The 19,733-nt window shown below is 43.8% G+C and overlaps 1 protein-coding gene across 2 annotated transcripts in view; it reads right to left on the reverse strand.

Annotated features, from left to right (window-relative positions):
- Positions 1–19,733, reverse strand: part of ATP9B (ATPase phospholipid transporting 9B (putative)) — a 325,951-nt gene that overhangs the window by 162,357 nt on the left and 143,861 nt on the right. For both annotated transcript variants that reach the window (XM_019544740.1, XM_019544749.1), the window contains exon 9: positions 4,676–4,756. In XM_019544740.1, the coding sequence (XP_019400285.1) occupies positions 4,676–4,756 (81 nt within the window). The remainder of the gene's footprint in view (positions 1–4,675; positions 4,757–19,733) is intronic.

Here is a 19,733-nt window from a genome sequence, read left to right on the forward strand (position 1 = left end):
GCAGAGGTGCTGGAGAACACCAGCAGCTCAGAAACTGACCCCAAGGCAGAAAGCAGGGGAGCTGAAAAACTGCTGCCTTTTATGCATTTTCTCTGGCCCTCCCCTAGAGCACTGGGATTGGAAGGGACCTCAGAGAATGCTGACAGGTCACTGGCCAGCCACACACGTCAGTCACGAAAGCACTCCTTCCCCCTCTCCCCCTCCTTCCCCTTACTTTCCTTCTCCCCCCGCCCCGGGAATCTAGTATAGGTAAGTCAAATATTCGACCCTTGTCGAATATTTGACCCGCGCTGTTAATATTTGACTCGCGCTGTTCATATTTGACTTCCGGTATTCGATTCAACAGCTATTCAACCAGCTATTAGTCCACTTGACTTTCACTTTTCAAGATTGAATATGTTGAATATTTGTCAAATCGAACATTAAGTCGAAGCTTTGCACAGCCCTATTAACCACAAAAAGAATGTTTCTTGAATTTATTTAGGAAATGAATGCCATTACAGTTGTGAGGATTGCTTGTCTGAATCCAGTGTTGGGTATCACTGGAAAAAGCTCCCGACTTCAAATTAAAAAACCCAAAAAAATCCAACTCATCTTTGTAGAGATGCTAGAAATTGGTAGAAGTGCATCGATATATTGGTCACATATTGGATTAGCACTGATAACAGGAAAATTAATATTATTGGCAATCGGCTTTTTTTGGCCGATAATGTCACCAATAAATGCTGTGTGTATGCATGCATACAGTCAGGAATGCAGCCTGGCAACTTGGAGAGCAGCGTCTGGCCGGTAAGTCTGTCGGGGGGCATACTGCATGGAAGAAGGAAAGGGCATATCAAGTCCCCCATACTGAGGGAGGGAGTGGGGCAGGGACTGCCTAGCCAGGGCAGTGAACGGGACCTGGGGTGGGACAGCTCCCTGCCACTGTGTATACCCCTGGGGGAGGTATGCGGCCATGTGCCCTTCTGAATTTATCTGTGGGGTGACGGTGGGCTACCTGCTGTGGGCTTGGGGCCAGGAGCTGCACCAGCCTCTTCTCAGTGGGGGGCCAGGGCAAAGACTGTCCTCAGGGCAGATGGGGGCAGGGTGGGAAGCAGCATTGGGAGAGGGCAGTGCTGGGGGGGGATTTAGGGGGCTATAACCACCCCCAAAATTCCCCACATCCACCTGTAACCACCTGTCCAAGTGCTGCTGCCACCCACCCCATGCAGCCCTGGTCCTGAGACTGCAGCAGGCAGCCCGGCCTCACCCTGCGCATACATTTGGGGGGCACATGCCCCCCATGCCTTCCCAGGGGATGCGTGCAGGAGCAGGGAGCCACTTCCTCTCTCTACCCCCCCGCGCCTCCCAGACAATTATCCCATGCCCTGGCTCAGGTCCCATTCACCACCGTGGGTGGACAGCACCTCCCCAGCCCCAGTGCCACTCCCTCCCTCACAGTGGAGCCCTTGGTCTGGCCCCCTATTTGCCTTCCCTCCCCCACACAGTTTCCCATCACAGACTTATTGGCAGGACACTGCTCTCCAAGCTGCCTTCCTGCATTCCTGTAAATCAGCTATCAGATCATTGGCCACTGGTATCAGTCAAGAAAATATTTGCTTGTGCCCCCCTAGTAATTGGGAGGTCTGTTCTACTGGATTGTCTACTGATAACACCTCCTTACTAGCATTCAGTTCATGCAGTGCTGTAAGGAGCAAAATCACATTCCATCATCATGTTCAGTAACTTTGTTAGGGTGCTGAATAATATTCATGCTTTACGAAAGAAATTAATATCAATAAATATCCATGTTTCTAAATAACTTTTGTTGAACAGGCTGGAAGTATTAAGCAACAGAGACTTAACCTTTTTCCTTGGAGACTCTCAAAGACCCCACACTAAGGGTCTCCAGAGCTAGAGACTGTTTCCCTGGTTTACTAGGGTGGTTTAGCGATGGATTTTTTTTTTTTAATATAAAAAACAAACATATTTGGTTACTGTTGTTCTATTGGGGGATCCAAACAGCAATCATGTCAATACTAACTCGGCCTGGTCCCCAGTAGATGACTAATTTAACAATAGCACATCTTCTCCATAAGAAAATAACATCTGAAAGGCCAAGGACAAAGATAGCACCTTCAGCTAGAAAAGAACAAAAAGTGCAGTTCTTATGTTCATATCCTTTGTATTATGCTAAGGAATGGTACAACAAGTAAAGAGAGTTCCCTATATCAGGGAACTCTGCCTAGGTTTCAGCTGTGTTATTAACCAACTCGCATTCAAGGTCCCAAACACAGAGAAATCACTGTTTCCATGGGCAGAGACTACTCATGAGCCCAAAACAATTTCTGATGAGCAAGATATTTCTAGGTAAAGGAACAAATCTGCTAAATATAACTTCTGCCATATAAACCATGGCAGCAGCTCATGTTTTCCTGTTGATGGGCTGCTTATATGGAAATAAGAAACTGCACTCTAGCTACAACAGGAAAATCTGTCTTGAGTAGGTGTGACTGTATTCTTCACAGTTATCAGGAAAATTTAATCAGGTACTTTGACCATTGTGACTAGAACTGTCCTATTTACCCATGGAAAATCCTGAAATATCACTGAACCAATGATGACATCGAGAGTGCAAGCTAAGCATACTTGGGAATGGCTCTCCCAAACTTACTGAGCTGCTCCGTGCCTGCTACCAGCCTTACTTGACACAGTGCAGTCACTTCTGCATGGCACAAAGGAGAGACAAACGCACGACATCATTCATTCATGGTCTAGTCTTTTCTGCACTCTGTGAGGGTGAAGAGGGGAACCCAGTGCTGATTTTTAAATTTTCTCCTCAGGAGCTTTCCCCTGTAATATCTGCTTCAAATGAGAAAGTGAACCTGTGCTCAGAGATTGCTCCAAAAGTATTTTGAGTGGCCTCCCCAACATGGAATCTTTTGGAGTCTTTCTAAGAAAGAGGGAACTGAGGCTCAAGGACAGGCATCCCAGAAGCTCTACTGAGCTCTACTACATGGGATCCACATAGGCCAGATATGTTATTGTTTCCCTTGGAGATTTCAGAATGGGATACGTGTAGGAGACCATGGAGGGATGGGCTAAAAGGACTGCTATTGAGGCAGCAGCAGGGGGAGAAAGCTGAACTTAATTATTTCAAATAAAAAGCAAAATATATTACCGGTCTGAATCATACAAGTCAACTGCAGAAGAGCCAAGATGATGAGGATGACTACAAAAGTCCTATTTGTTTCAGATTCACTACTTATTTATTGGTTCTCGTAGAATGTATTAATTATAGAAACAGATACAGAATTCACAAAATAATAACAAGAAATTCAAGGACAACATGTCGTATGTTAAATAACAAGTTTGGCATAATTTAAATAATGGGATGTTCTACTGCATTAATGTAGATAAACCCAAATGTTGTGAATACAGTATGAAATGCTAGAGAAACTCCATCCACTTTTAGGGTCATTCTCAAGGGGAAAAAAAACACTTTGTGCCCTTGCGGCAGCTTCAATGGAAAAGTTAAGGCGGTAGGGCACAAAGAGCAGAACACTACTTCACTTCTAGAGATTTCCCCAAGTTTAGAGCTAAAGAATACTAGTGAGAAAATATATGGAAGCTTGGCTTTGTTTCCTGTGTTGTATCTGTTTTTTTCAACAGAGAATATAATTTCAAATGTTGGCAATCTGATTCTCCCACCAACTGTATTATTCATTCAAAAAAGGAAAAAAAATCAAAATATTAACAGTGGGACAAATGCAGGTGGATTATTGTTTTCAGAGAGCTGTTATATCTGGATAAAATGTTTTACCATAAAAATATATTGTTCTATAACTGCTTTTAATTGTTAATCTTTGAATTTCTGTTACTGAAATTAAAACAATAAATATTATTTTGTGTATTGCTTAGAATACTAAAATATTTCAATAATTTGGTCACTTTTCAATAAAATTATTTAAATTGTGGAAAGCATAAGTAAAGGTAAAAGGCATTCAGCCAACCTTAGCCCTGTTTTTTAATGTTTTATGTTTTTTAAAGATAGTTTGGAGGATATTTTTACCCTGGCACACAAATGTCATCTTACAATAAATGCTAAATTCTAAATCTAATCCCATATAGAAGAAAATATGTTTAACTTAATCCTGTGAGTTGCCATGATTTATTCTTTGAAGAATGTATTTTACTTTGACACTGGATTTTGGAAAATATGATTTTGTCACCATAAATGTTAAACTAATCATAGTAGGCCAGCTGCTTTGATTTACACTGAATTTAACATAATGGTTCATCAATGCAGATAAATGAGCAACTCCTTCAACACACTGCTGAAAATGTTAAAGCTACCACAATTTGTGACATACACAAAATAGATCTTGTGACTAGAGGTAAAATGAACAACATTATTCTGAATTCTTTGTATATCATATAAAGATTTATGTCTTATTTTAGATATATGTATACACATACAATTTCCTGATTTCTACTTTTAAATAAAGGCTATCTTAATTTGCTAATATAATTTCCTGCCATGTATTTTCCAAAATAAGGCTATTATACGACCATTTGATAGCAAGGGCATAGGAAATACTTCTCTAAAACTAAGAGAAGAATAAATGTTTATAAAGTGATGATCTCCACTCAAAGAAACTCAAGAGAATGTGGCATATACACAAATATTACTTACCCGTGTGAAGGTACCCTCAAAACTGTGAATATCCAGTTGTGGTTTTTGAGCATAAACATAAGCATTAATTGAAAAAAGGTCCTGTAACAGATAGCAAAGTAATTATTAACATTAATTATTCCTATTATTAAATTAATACACATGTATTCAGTGCACTATATTATAATTAGGCTATAATTGTTCAGTTTTAGATGTGGTAAAAACACTAAAATATTTTCTTTTCCCAATAAAGGCAATGAAAAGTTACTCAAGTAAGCATTGAAATATGGTCCTGCTAGAAGATCTCATTATACAGGAACAGAGTGCTTGCAAACATAGCCAAAATTTCAAGACTCTGAAAGTGATATTTATACAAGTATGAAAGAGAATTTTCCTTACTTAATATTTTTAATAGTTAAATTTATTTTTTCTAATACAGTATCCTTAAAATAGTATCTTTTTATTTTCTTTCATTCTCTTTAAAAATAATTATACAGTTTTTCCCCTTGGGTTGCTTCTTGATAGTCCAAAACACCTTTTTAGCAAGAGAGAAACTGATTGAATATGTAGGGAAAATGATAAAACTGAATTTTAAAAGTTCCACTAAATGCCAATATATTACAGATGTTTACAGAATCTAAGAGTTAAACGGCATATCTTAAAATTTGAGTGTTGTTATTCTGATCCTTCTGATATAGAACTGTTGAGATCCATAGCCATCTTCAAACAAACAAATGCATTAATAAATTCTGAATACATTAAGATCTAGTTTGCATTTTTTCAAACAGCCTTCTGACACAGGTCTAAAAAAGCACCTTTACATGCAAATCATGAAAATAATTTGTAACTGATGTTCACAATCTATGCATGGTATGTTTACCTTGCCCTACAGAGGTATATATAACCCTAAATCATTCAATTAGTTTATTTACAAATTTTATAAAAGCAAATCAAGTTTCAACACTAAATTTTTGCAAAATATCTTTTCTCATCTCAAATCATTGGCCACTTATTTTAGTCATTCACCTAAACGTCCACTTACTGCACTCTTGTGCTTCCAGGTTAGTTTTCATCAGCTTCACAAGAAATAATTCATACGAAACTAATACACATGTGGTATCCTATGTCTTCATCATTCAATTCTTCCCAATCTGTTATCACCTACAATTTAGTTAATCCAGGCCATTACGTGCTTTATTGTACACAGAAATATAAATTTCTCAGTACTGGATAGTACAGAAGAAAACCAATACTGCACACATACTCATATACAATAAGAACTGTTACTGAAGTGCATCAAACATGAACTTTTCTTTTCAGAAAAGCTTAGTTAGGAAACAAAATTAGAATGCAAGAAAGTAGAAGTACCCATGTCTTCACATAAACTGACATTGACATATAATACAATCAAATTTTGGTTTAACTAACTGCAACTACAAATGGTGCCCCTTTGTAGCCTATTACATGTTAGGTACAGTGTAAAAATGTTTGTCTAAATTCCTTTACTTCCTGTGCTCTTTAGCCTGTATTTAATGTCCTTTTGTGCATTTGAGAACTAACACTGCCTATCCCTTTCAGAAGCCTTCTTAATTTCCACTTCGACAAACATGAATTCTCTCATTTTTCTGAATAATCAAGATCTTGATGTTGCACATGCTTTTATAATCCTCTTTTAAGGAACTTTTGAATATTCCTTTACATTACGATGGCTAGAATCTTCAGAGAACTCAAAATATGGCCTCTGCTCACAAAGTACTACAATTTTATACAGACTATACCCTAGTAGGGTATTCCAACATAATAACTGATTCTGTACTTTGCCTGTAACTACAGAAAAAAAGATGCAGTGCAGGTCAGCAAGATAGCTCTGCACTCAAGTGCAGAATAAAATGAAGGATATTTCCCCCTGCAATCACATGCAAAACACAACTCTAAGTATTTCATATATATACAACTCTCAGGCAGGACTCAAAGAAGCTAGACTCTCATATGGGAAGATTCACTTATATTCTAATAAGGACACAATACCAAAATACCTGGTTAGCATCCATCAACCAATGATGAGTTTTAAGAGGATCATGGTTTATGCCTGTTTCTACAGTTTAAATCGGGTAGATTTCTCTCTGTCCAGTGTTATTGCCCCAGAGGCAAAAGCTGTCCTCTCTCGCAGCAGAGATCACAAAAAAAATTAAGCATGGCACTATCTGAGATGGAAAGATTAATGAAGCTATGTAAGCTTCATAAATAATGCTGTACAGAAAAATAGCTCAAACTATTTTGAACAGGGAAAATCTGGATGGCCTAGGTGCAGGGATGTCATAGTATTATGAAATTTCCCTTCCACATTATTGTCATTCGACTTTTGCTAAAATATTTCCAAAATATTTTCTGTAATATTAGTTTATTAATGAAGAAATACATGTTTAGGAAATTCAAAACAAGTCCAGCATTACTCTTGCTGAAATGCTGGTCCACACTGAAGTCAAAGACAGTTCTGCCATTGACTTTAACAGGAACAGAATTTTCCTTCTAATTTTTCATTTATATGGGGAAACAACTGAGGTGAATAATCTTGGTTATGTCCCTATTTAAAAGAAGACAAGCAAATAGAAAAAAAAAGTAAGTTTACAGCAATTCTAAGTTAAAATGCTTAGCAAGAACAAAGTTGAGAACAGAGACTATAAAAAAATATATTTCCATACAACAATGGATAGAACTTACAAAATACTAAATAACATGTTAGGAAGCTTGGTTAGCTACAAACCACCACTTAGAAAAATGCATCTCATCTGTTTACATTAGTCACAAAATACCTAAACGATGGTAAAATAATGACAATGTTTTCCTTTGCATTTTACAATAATAATTTAGAAATCACTCTGAAGTTATCAATAACATAGAAAAACCTCCTCTATTAGGTCAAGGGCAACATTTGTTCACCTTACTTAAAGATCATTAAAATACATCCTTAATCATAACATGTGGTTCATTACAAATAAAATTGCCTTTGGTTCAATAAAACTAATTAAATGTAAATGGTATTGTTTACTGCTCTATGGATCTTTTGATATAAATCAGCAAGTCACCATTTATTGAAAATTACAGTGACCTCATTGTTGTTAATAAATTTACTTGATCACATAAGGCAGAGAATAATGTCCCACGATACTTTCAGTGCCAGAAAAACGGCCCCACATATAACTATGAAACCACAAGAAACCTAACCTGGGTGTTAGAGTTCTTGCAGCACAGTCATCATTAAATGACTTGTTGAAATTTTAATTCTCTGATCACATTAAGTGGTTTGGGAAGACAACAAAATCTGTACTGATCATCTTTGGTGGTGTCATCTGTTCTTCAAGAAAAGCTCTGAAGGTTTGCAGGTTTATTTATTCTTGGTGTCACGGTGGATAAGGTTACAATGCTTCTCTGTTGATGTGACTGACAGATCATGACAACACAAGATACTCAAATCCTTTACATCAGATAACTAAAGAAATCAAAATGAGTGACAATTATGGACAGTGTATGCTGCTAAATGCAAGACCAAAGTCCTTAATTTCCTTAGTCTATCTCCATACTCAAATTTCACTTACCATCCATTCTTTTAAATTATTAAAGTATCATGTATATGATACAAAAGTATTATTAAACTTCTCCTTTTGAAATTTCCTCCAAGTTCAGGCTAAGATCCTGTTTTAAGAAATGTGACCTAGTGATGGGGAACCTTTGGAAATCAAAAGTAGTACAAACATAATGCACAGCTGCCACACCAACAGGAAGGATAGTGGCTCAGCTGAGACCGCTTGTTACCTCTAAGGAGGACCTGCAGGTCAGCAGAAACAATTTAGGGAAAACTTTTTACACTCCCCTCTATTTGTGAATCTCTTTACAGCAACAAAACCTGATATTTGGCTTTGTCATTTAAATATATGATTTATGTTAACAAAACAGTGGACTCCAATTTCTAAACTAGATTCCAAATGGAATATACAAATGCGACCGGTACTCACGTTTCATTCCAGCTTTACAAACAGTATTGAATTTAGAGATATTCCATATACTTAAAATAGGAAATACTGCACCCACTGAACATTTTGTATTAGCATGTTCCACTATTTTCCTCTACTCAATATGCTAATTACACCAGAGATGAGCACAAAATATATGAACCTATTGATAATGGGTTCTATTCATTTCTTCTTACAGGGGCAGAACTTACAAAAGCGTTCAATGCAAATTTTACTTGAATACAAAGCTGAATCAGGGGGCGCTATGTAACTGTAAGAAATTGTCATAGCTATTTAGTAACAGCCCAGCAGGTGGCAATCAAGAATTATTGTAAAACAGGATCAATCCAGCCTATTTTCCTGGAATTGATCGTTTATATTTTAATCAGGAAATTCTATACATTATCTCTACATGCATACTAAAGGTGCAAATTGGAGGAACTTGTATAGAACACTTCCCATGGGAAAGGGATTATTTTTTGATAGGCATTTATTTTTTTCCAGAATTGACAGATCTGAATGTCTATTATGTACTTTGCAAAAATGTCCACAGTTTGGAATGACTTGTGTCTTAAAGCAAATCAGATTTCAGCAAGTTAATCTCCATTTCATTTAGAGAGGCAAACCAAAGCTTCAGATACCTTTTAGCCATAACGAATAACCATCATATTTGCATTTGAAAAATAGCTTCTGAGCAAACATAAATTGTGGGCGACCTTAAGCTGGGAGCAAGAGTTGGGAGAGTACCCAGGAAATTTTGCATTCAAAGAATAAAAAAAAAGAAAAAAAATAACAGAGATATGAAGAGTAAAATATTTGCAATGATACTCTGCTTTCCAAAGAGAGAGTCATAGCCTCAATCCTCTTCACATTAGGAAAAACTAAAATGGCCCAGAACTGCTCCAAGCTTCATACTCTGTAATATTAGTGGATGTTCAGTTGCCAATGTGACAAATCAAAGATGTTTTCAAAAATTCAAAAGACATGCATCTCTGCATGTCCACACATGCAGGCATATGTGCTTGCAGCAGCTCAAATAGCAGTGGTACAAATTTGTGCCTCAGCACGTGTCTGAACACACACTTTGGTGTGGGACAAACAGTGCCCCTTGAGGCAAAATGACTCTGCCCAGCTCCTCCCAGACCTGCAGCCAGGGGAAGCTAGAAGCCGAGGCCAGCACATGTGGCCAGACAGGGACCGCATGGCCACCTGGGCTCTGGTACAAGCACTGTAACAGACCTGCCTGCACCTCTGGGCCAGCTGCCAGCAGGCAGGGGCTGTATAGTTGGCATTCGGGTAGCAACCGCTGTCATGTTTTCTGGTGTCCTCCCTCTAATATCTGGGCAACTATCACCCAGAAGATGTGCTCTCCCAAATGGCCAGGAGGTCAGTCACCTTGTCTGCCCTCCAGCTGTATCCCCTGGCGCTGGCCTTGGGCAAGCTCCTCTGCCTGGGTTCCATCACTTGCCTCACCAGCAGAGATCCTGGTGTTCCCTGTTTAAAAATTGCAATTTCTGTGACAAACCCCCCTCAAAATCTCTCATTAAAATACCCCAAATCCGTGTTCTTCCGCAATTAAATGAAACGCTTCTATATACAGAGAGATCATTCGGGCAACATTTTATTGATATATTTACAATGTTAAAGCAATTTGGAAACCTACCAGTGCCTCTATCATCATCAAACAAATTCTAAATATCTATACACTTTGGTGTTTGCTTCTGGGTTTTTTTTGTCATAGATCAAGCAAAGTCCCTCTGCCCCCTTCACTCACCAGGATGTCGGATGCTGAGCAGCACTGATATGCCAGTGCCCTGCCCCTGCCCTTGCCCCTCACTCCCAAACCATAGCCTCGCCAGTGCCCCTCAACTCCTGACCCGCAGGCTCTGCCTATCCCCACTAGCTCCCTCCTGGCAGCAGCTCTGTCCCAGCACCAGGACATCAAGGCTGTGCAAAACTTCAGCAGCTGTTTTGTTTCAGGAGTGTTTTGGCCAATTTCAGTGGCTGAATCACCAAATCTGAATTGAAACGGAAGGTTCCAAAACCTCTCCAAAATGAAATAAAAGCATCTGAAACATTTTGGAATATTTCAGAGTTTTGGAGGCAGGCTTGTAGGGAAATGGAAACTAAGAAAAGGCAGGGGAAAGAGGGACAAAAGGACTGCTCTGATATTGACATCTGTAGCTGGCCAGTCACTACAATCTTTCCCCAAGTTCCCTCCTAATCACAGTGCTCTGGGGGAAGAGATGGAGAAACAATATATAAGGCTCTGTCTCTGCCTTTTCTGTCAGCTGTGTCTCTCTTGCAGCATGAGCAGCAGAGCACACAGCATCTGAAAGGTCTAGGCTTGCTTGGTAGCAGTAGGTACTGGTAGTTTCTTGCTACCAAGTTGTAGCCACTTTCCCACTTGCCCTGGCCTACCATCCCTATTGTTATCCCTTTCAATTAATTCTTCCCCCAAAATCCTCTTATTTGTTCATATTTTTCTATCCGCACAAACAAAAAGAAAGCTGTGCTTTCCCTGGCAGTCTGTCATTTATCATTGTGCAGGAAAGCACAACACATAAATTATATACTCACTTTCTAGCGCACCAAACATGCGCTGGAAAGGCAGGTGCCAGGTCTTCTGGCAGGAGAGCGAGAGGGGGCAGAGCTGTAAGTCCTCCCCCACCCCCAAACTTAGACACACTCTCTTTTCTACCAGGCATGAGGCTTCTGCTGCTAGTGGCAGCAAGGAGGTGGGAGCACTGTCTGCATCTGCACCACCTCCAGAAACAGCTGTTGGGACATTACCTCAGTTTTGAAAGAGGCAATGAAAAAAGCTGAAGGAACCCATGTTATGAAACACTGCTCCAAAAATTATATTTATTAACATGTTTAATAAAATTGCACGGTACGTTCTTGCTACTTGATAGTGGGAAAGTCAAAGATAGGGATGTATCACTCATGCAATCATATCAAGCGACTCCCTCGGCTCTCTTGGGTGCATCGAATCTGACTCCCTGGACTTGTAAACGTCATGGACATCTTCACTTCGGCCATCTGGAGCAGCCAGGATGGAGATCATACCTACATCTCCTTCACAGGGCACTAGTGCGATCAGTCAGGCCATTGGTGGGTTTCCTTCAACAGAAGGTGATGGATGAGACCCACATGGCAAGGGAGATCATGTGGGCCATGAACCACATGGTGCGGGGGTGGCTTGTTGGGCAGGGCGAGCTCATCCTTGGGCTCATGTTCACCAACAGTGGAGCTAATATGGCCAAGGCAGCCCATGATGCCAACTTTGCTGGTATCCGCTGTGTGGCACACAGGTTCCACCTTATAGTCAGGGCACCTTGGAGGGGGACAGGGCTGTCAGTGAGGGCACCATCACAACCAGCCAGCTCATTTCAAAATGGAAGAAGGTGGTGGGCTACTTCCACCGGAGCATCAAGGGAGGCAAAATGCTGCGGGACAAATAGACAGAGCCGAACGTCCCACAGCACAAAATCATGCAGGATGTGGGAACTCAGTGGAACTCCACATACCTGATGCATGAAAAGCTGGTTGAGCAACAGAAGGTCATTCATGAGATGGCTTTTCTTGGGGAGACTGGGATCAGCGGCCCCCTTAACAAAGCTGAGTGGGATACCATCTCCCAGATCTTGGTGGTCCTCAAGCCATTCCGAGGCCACCGAGAGCCTCAGCGCTGGTGATGTCCTTAGCCAGGAGATCCCCATAGTGAGGGAGCTTCAGCACCAAATGGAGAAGTTCCAGGGGATTGATGTTCCTGGCTGGGGCAAGCCACTGTCACCAGAGGTGCAGGCACTGGTGAAGTGGCTGAAGGAGGGCATTAAGAAATGGCTGGGTCTGTTGCGGTCCAGTATGGTCCACATGCTTGTGGGCATGTGCAACCCAAGGGTGAAGGGGAGCATGTGCTGCAGTGAAACCCTGGATCACTGGATGGAAGTGCTGGTGAACAAAGGCAGGGAGGCAGAAGGGCACAGGCAGGGGGATGTGGAAGAGGGGAATCCACTTTCCCATCCAGCACTCCATCCACCAACTTCCAAATCAGTGTCGAAATTCCGGAACAGATTTGGCTGAACTGAATTGGGACAGTGATCTGAAACACCAAATTGAATCACTGTCCCTCTGAAATGGCCGAATCTGAACTGGAACAGAGCTGTTTCACACAGCCCTACAGGACACAAGTCCAGCTGCAGCTGTTCCACCTCTTGTGGTTCTGAGCAGTACCAGCCCTTGCTATTCTGCTCCCTGTGGCTATGCCCAGGCCCCAGCAATTCCCCATGCTGTTCCTGGGAAGTCCTTGACTGGGGCTCAGTGACTGGGCTGGGCAAGCCCCTTCCCTTCCAAGCCAGTCTCCCCCTGCAAAGGCTGCTCTAGGGGGCAGAAGGGCTCTAAGCCCCGCTCTGACAGCCTCTCCTACCTGGAGCTCTCCCCCATTCCCAACCCCTGTTTCTCTCCCTCTCTTTCACACCCCTGCTTTTACCCCTCCCCCCAGCCCATCACACCCCCCAAGTGGTTCCTGAGACCAGGAGCCCCCCTGGTTGGGGCTTCATGTCCCAACACAGGTATGGGCACAAGGCAGGACTGCAATGTAGCAGCTGCCCTGGCAGCCATGGCTCCCACCAGCAGGTCCTGTGCTGTCCTGTCTGGAGGCTGGACACTCAGGATATGAGATTTCTGGGGGGGATGTGGGGTTTGGGGAGTTAGGGGGGCTTATGGGTGGGTATAGGGGTGAGTATAGGGATCGTGAGGGGTGGTGTGGGGTTTATGGGCAGATTGTTGGGGAGTCTGTGGGTGGCAGGGGACTGTGTGGATGGAGGGAACTGCTGGGGAGTGGGTCCCCTGCCCCCCCGCCCCACACAGTGCACAACCCCCCCTGCAGCAGCCTCCATGGAGTCAGTCCAGCCCAATAGTGTGTGGCTTCTGTGTGTGATGCTAGGAGCCCAGCCTGGTCTTGCCTGAAGGAATGTGCCAGCGGGCTGGTGTCATGTTCCACATGCTGCACCACCATGCGTCTCTGCGAGGAGCAAGCCATGAATGCCCCAACAGCCGCTGCTGCTGTGGGGGGAGAGGGGGAACACTGTGCGCCATGCAGGGGGACAGACAGGGGACCCACCTCTCCTGAACAGTCTCCCCCCCCACCAGTCCCCTCCACCTCCACATCCCTACTTATTGGGGAAAGAGCCTGGGTCTGATCCACTGCTGCCAGCCTTGCCTGCTCCCATTTGCCCCAGCAGGCTGAGGCAGAGTGCTGGAGCAGCAGCAGCATGCAGCAGCCATAGAGATACTCTGGCAGCATGCTAGAGCATCTCTGGCAGCCCCAGCCTCCAGTTACTTTAGGGCATGCTCCAGGAGTGCTCCCTGCACTGCTTTTTCCCAGCATGTTATTTTTTGATACTGGGATTTCCTGGTATCAAATTTAGAGTCCATACTGCAAATATTCTTAGTGTGCCTCTCATGGCATCTCAAACTACTCTGAAGCACTGCAGCAGGCACGTGCTTGCTTGTCTTGCTTGTCTGGACTCAGCCTGTGATTTTCAGTGAGCACACAAAAAATATAAATATTATAAAAAAATATAGACTCTTTTAACAGCTCATCTAATTTTATTCATAGTTAAAAAGAAAATCTTTGAACAGAGGGTATTAGAGGACAATTATTTACAAGAAAACGAGTATACCTACTGCCTTTCTTTATGAGGAAAAAATGAAGCATTGTTCATTATGGTTATACTCCAGATAAACTTGGGAAAGCCAAGACACAGATCAGTTTTACTGCAATTAATACCCTAATCAAGTGGAGGAACTATGGGATAGCTCAGTGTACCTTCAGTTCAAGGCTCACCTCAAACTGGGGATCTTAAGGAAGAAAAGGAACACTGTAATGTGCACAAAATGTGATGTATAGAACCATTTACTGTGACGAGGTTTAAGATGGAACGTGACCTCAGTTCTGAAAGACACAATGAAAAAAAGCTGAAGAAGCTCATGTTATTAAACACTGCTCCAAAAATTGTATTTAATAATATGTTTAATAACACTGCATAGTATGTTCTTCCTATTTGACAGTGGAAAAAATCAAAGATAGGGATGTATCACCCATGTAATCACATCGGGCAACTCTCTCAGCTCTCTTGGGTGCATCGAATCTGACTCCATGGACTTGTAAACATCATCATAGAAGGCAATCACAGTTTGTTCAGGCATGACTTGCCCTTGGTGAATCTATACTGCCTGTTCTTAATCACCTTCTTCTCGCCCAAGTACTTAGAAATATTCCATAATTTTTCAGGGACTGAGGTGAGGCTGACTGGTCTATAGTTCCCAGGATACTCCTTCTTCCCTTTCTTAAAGATGGGCACTATATTTGCCCTTTTCCAACCATCCAGGACCTCTTCAAATTGCTATGACTTTTCAGAGATAATGGCCAACAACTGTGACATCACATTTACCTCATTACCCTTGGTTCTATCAAGTTTGGCTTCATGGATTTGTACATATCTAGGTTTTCTAAATAGCCCCTAACCTGTTTTTTTGCACTGTTGGCTGCTCACCTCCTTCCCATACTGTACTGCCAGGTGCAGTAGTCTAGAAGCTGGCCTTGCCTGTAAAGACTGAGATAAAAAAGGCATTGAGCACTTCAGCCATTCCTGCATTATTTGTCATTGGGTTGCCTCCCTGTGACAGGGGGCCACCCTGAGGCTAACCTCTGCATCAGCTTACCCACCGTCTTGGGCAGTCTGCCTACCTACCTCATCTGCCACACCTTGTTAGTAAATAATTAAGTTGCTCATTAGGCTGGAGGCTGCCCTTCATGTGTCCAGCTATACCAGGTGGTATATACATGCTCCAACCTTCCCTACACGTGTCCCATGCCTCACACGTGTTACTACCATCGCCGACTCTATATGCCCTGGCACTGAGGCCTCTGGTTTCTGTCTCTCTGCAATATGTAGGCACCGAGCTCTCTAGTGACTGGCTTCCATGCCTTTCTCTTGGGCGCCTGGTTCTGCGCCCCCTTAGCTGCGCTCATCTGGTGCTATGGGCTTGCCTCAACCCTGTAAGTGAGCTCTCTGGTGCTATGAGTTCACTGAATCCTTCTAGTTGCACCCTCCTGGTGCTCTGAGCTCACTGCACTCTTCTGGCTGTGCCCCTCTGATGCTCGCTATGCCTGACTGGGCTCTACCAAATCATATGCCCTCTCTCTCCAGGCACTAATGAAGCCTCCAAACCTCCCCTTCTAGCCTCATCCTAATCCTCCGGGGTACACATGAACACAAACAGAAGCCCCTAGGCTACAACTTAAATACTAACAATAACAAGTGTTATGCCCCTTTAAGGGAACAAACTTCCACTCATAGTAATGTGCCCCTATCTAGGTACCTGGGAGACTCCCTGTAGTCATGTAGCACTTAGATAGCAGAGCAGGCAGTACTGGGCAAGCTAGGTAGGCAGCACCACATCTCAAAAATCTTCATCAGGCAGGAGCTCCTTCCCCGTCAGCTGCCAGAGAGAGAATGTGTCTGCTAGCTACAGCCTGGGCTTATCTATCCCAGAACCTCCCTCTTGCTGGTCAGGTTACGTTGACAGGCGTGGCCAATTACTTCCGCAGGCTGTTATCCTGGCAACCTGCAGCTGGGGAGCTCTGCTTAACCAGCTGAGCTCCTTGGCCAGGTTTCTTCAGCTTTAAGGAGCAAGCACCTCTTAGTGCCATGTTACACTCCCTCATTCAGCAAGGGGCACACACTTTCCCTGATCTTCCTCTTGCTGCTGACATACTTGTAGAAACCTTTCTTGTTACCCTTCACATCCATTGCTAGCTGCAACTTCAGGTGTGCTTTGGTCTTCCTGATTTCACCCCTGCATGCCCCAGCAATACTCTTATACTCCTCCTTAGTCCTATGTCCAAGTTGCCGTTTCTTGTAAGCTTCCTTTTTGTGTTAGCTCACTGAAGAGTTCCCTTCTAAGCCAAGCTGTTCTTCTGCCATACTTGTTAGTCTTTCTGTGAGTTGGGATGGCTCATTTTTGTATCCTCAGTGAAGTTTCTTCAAAATACAACCAGCTCTCCTGGACTCCTTTCCCCTTCAGATGGGTTTCCAGCCCATCAGTTCCCTGGGCAAGTCGAAGTCTGCTTTTCTGAAGTCCAGGGTCTGCACTCTGCTGCTCTCCTTCTTTCCTGCCCTCAGGATCCTGAACTTAATCATCTCGTTGTCACTGTTGCCCAAGTTGCCATCCACTACTACATTCCCCACCAATTCTTCCCTGTTTGTGAGCAGCAGGTCAAGAAGAACATGACCCCCAGTTGGCCTCTTCAACACCTGTACCAGGAATTTGTCCCCAACACTCCCTAAACCTTCCTGGATCGCCTGTGCACCACTGCATCGCCGTCCCAGCAGATGTCAGGTTGACTGAAGATCCCTATGAGAACCAGGGTTGGCGACTGGGAAAGTTCTGCTAGCTGTTTGAAGAAAGCCTCATCCACCACATCCTCCTGGTCTGGTGCTCTATAGCACACTGCCACCATGACATCACCATCATTGCTCTCCCCCTCTAGCCCTAATCCAGAGACCTTCAACAGGCCTATCCCCAGTTTCACAGTGGGGTCCTGAGTAATCATACAGCTCTTTCACATAAAACGGACTCCTCTTTTCCCCCTGGACAGTTTATACCCACCCACGACAGTGTTACCATCATTTGAAATATCCCACCAAGTCTCTGTTATGCTAATCACATCATAGTTTCGTGACTGTTTGAGGGCTTCCACTTCCTCCTGCTTGTTTCTGACTCCATGCATTTGGGTACAGACACCTGAGGTGATTAGCCAATTGCACTGCTTTCTCAGGAAGGTTTAGGAAGCACTTACCCCAGAGCTTTGGTCTCTAATCCCTTGGTGAACCTAGTTTAAAGACCTCCTCACAACATTAGTGAGCCTGTTTGCAAAGAAGATCTTCTCCTTCTCTCTCCATCAGCTAGAACCCATCTCTTCCTAGCAATCCTTCTTGGAACAGCACTCCATGGCTGAAGCAGCCACAACCTTGCCGGCAACACCATCTGACGAGCAGCCATGCATTAATCTGCTGGATGTGTCTACTCCTGCTTGGGCCCTGTCCCTTCACTGAAAGGATCAAGAACATCACCTAAGCCCCTGTCCCCTTCACCCTTGCACCCAGAGACCTGTAGTCACTTTTGATCTGCTCAGGATCACTCTTGGGAGTATCATTGCCCACATGGATAAGCAGCATGGGGTGATAGGTAGCCAGAGAGCTGGATAAGTCTCAATCCTTCTGTGACACCTCGGATCTGGGCAAGCAACAGACCTCCTGAGACAACAGGTCAGGCTGGCATATGGATGCCTCTGTCCCCTGCAGAAGGGAGTCTCTAACCACCACCACCCATTACTTCATCCTGGTGGCAGTGGGCTTGATCCTCCCAACTTTGGGGATACCCGGCCTGGCCTTTTCCAGCAATGGAATATGTTCCTCCTCTGTTGACAGGGCTCCATATCTGTTCTCTAGGCTGACCACTACAAGTAGAGATGAAGACTGCTTGCTGCCAGAGGTCACAAGCTTCCAGCTTCCACATTTCTGGGAGTCCATGTCCTCTTCCTTCTCTAGTACCACTTCTGCACCTTCCTCTGCAACCCTAGAGGTTTTCTTCATCACTGAGTCAATGAAATCTTCATGGCAGAGGATGCTTTGGAGCCTTAGCACTGCCTCCTGTAGCTCTTTTGCCTGTTCCCTGAAGGCCATCACCAGGAAGCATTGTTCACATCACAGGCACTCCCCCATCTGGCTGTCACTGGAAAGAACCTACAAGCCATGGTCTCCACAGTGCCAAACCAGAACCTGGGTAGAAGCCTCAACAATGAGCAGTCCTGTCTGGACAGACATCTCACAGGTACAAGCAGAAAAAGAGTTGGTAGTGGCAGTGGCTCTGGCATTGCAGCATCCTCTGGCCATTTCTCTGGGTCTCTGTAGGTTAATTACTCTTACAGAAAGAGCTCATCTTAAAGGCTCCCCTTCAAAGAAGGGAATGGCAAACTAACCTATGAACTAATTTGTGAACTGCTTGCAAACTGCCCTGTTTGCTGCTGCCTCCGTTTGCTCACTCCCTGGTTGCTTGGGGAGTCTCCTTTTATACCTTCCTGGGTTCGGACTGGCTCCGGCCCCTTATTAGGGCTTTAGTCAGATACAGAAAGCAATGACCCAACTAGCAGCTCTCTCAGCTGCTCAGAGCATATACCCAAACACACAGCCCATCAAACAAACACTCAGCAAGCCAAACACACAGGAACCCCTGGCTCACATACCTTTCCAGAACAGGATCTGGTACCTGACTCCCCTTCCTCTACTTCCTTTTTCCTCCCAGAGAACTGCTTGCAAACTGCCCTATTTGCTTCCCCTATTCATTTGCTCAACTGGCAGGGGCTCCCCACAGGTCAAGCAATTTGGCAGTGCTGGAGTGGCAATTCACACTGACAATGTTCTCCTGCTACTAAAGGTTCTCATCCGCCCATTTGCTAAGCCTCTCCAGGTTAGCCTGAATCGCCCTCCCGTCTTCAGGTATGGATGCTTTGCCCCAGAGTTTGGTGTCATCAGCAAACTTGGCCAGTCCGCTTCTGGCTCCAATGTCCACATCATTAATGAAGATGTTGAACAATATGGGTCCAAGGACAGAGCCTTGGGGAACCCCACTGGTTACAGGGCACCATGATGATTGACTTGTGTCAATTACCACCCCCTGGGTCTGACCACGGAGCCAATTTCCCAGCCAGTGGATCGTGGTGGACCCAAGGCCACAATTGGCCAGTTTTGCCAAGAGGTGATCATGGGATACCAGATCAAAGGCTTTTTTGAAGTCAAGATATATGACATCAATCTCTTCTCCCTTGTCCAGGTGATAGGTCACCTGGTCATAGAAGGAAATGAGATTGGTCAAGCAAGTCCTACCCACAATAAACCCGTGCTGGCTATCCCTCAGGATGTTGGCATTGGCCAGTCCATTAAGGATGGCCTCTTTAATAAACTTTTCTAAGACCTTCCCCGGGATAGAAGTCAGGCTGA

The sequence above is a fragment of the Crocodylus porosus genome, unplaced genomic scaffold, assembly GCF_001723895.1.
Source record: "Crocodylus porosus isolate Cpor-Errol unplaced genomic scaffold, CroPor_comp1, whole genome shotgun sequence".
Taxonomy (NCBI): Eukaryota; Metazoa; Chordata; order Crocodylia; family Crocodylidae; genus Crocodylus; species Crocodylus porosus.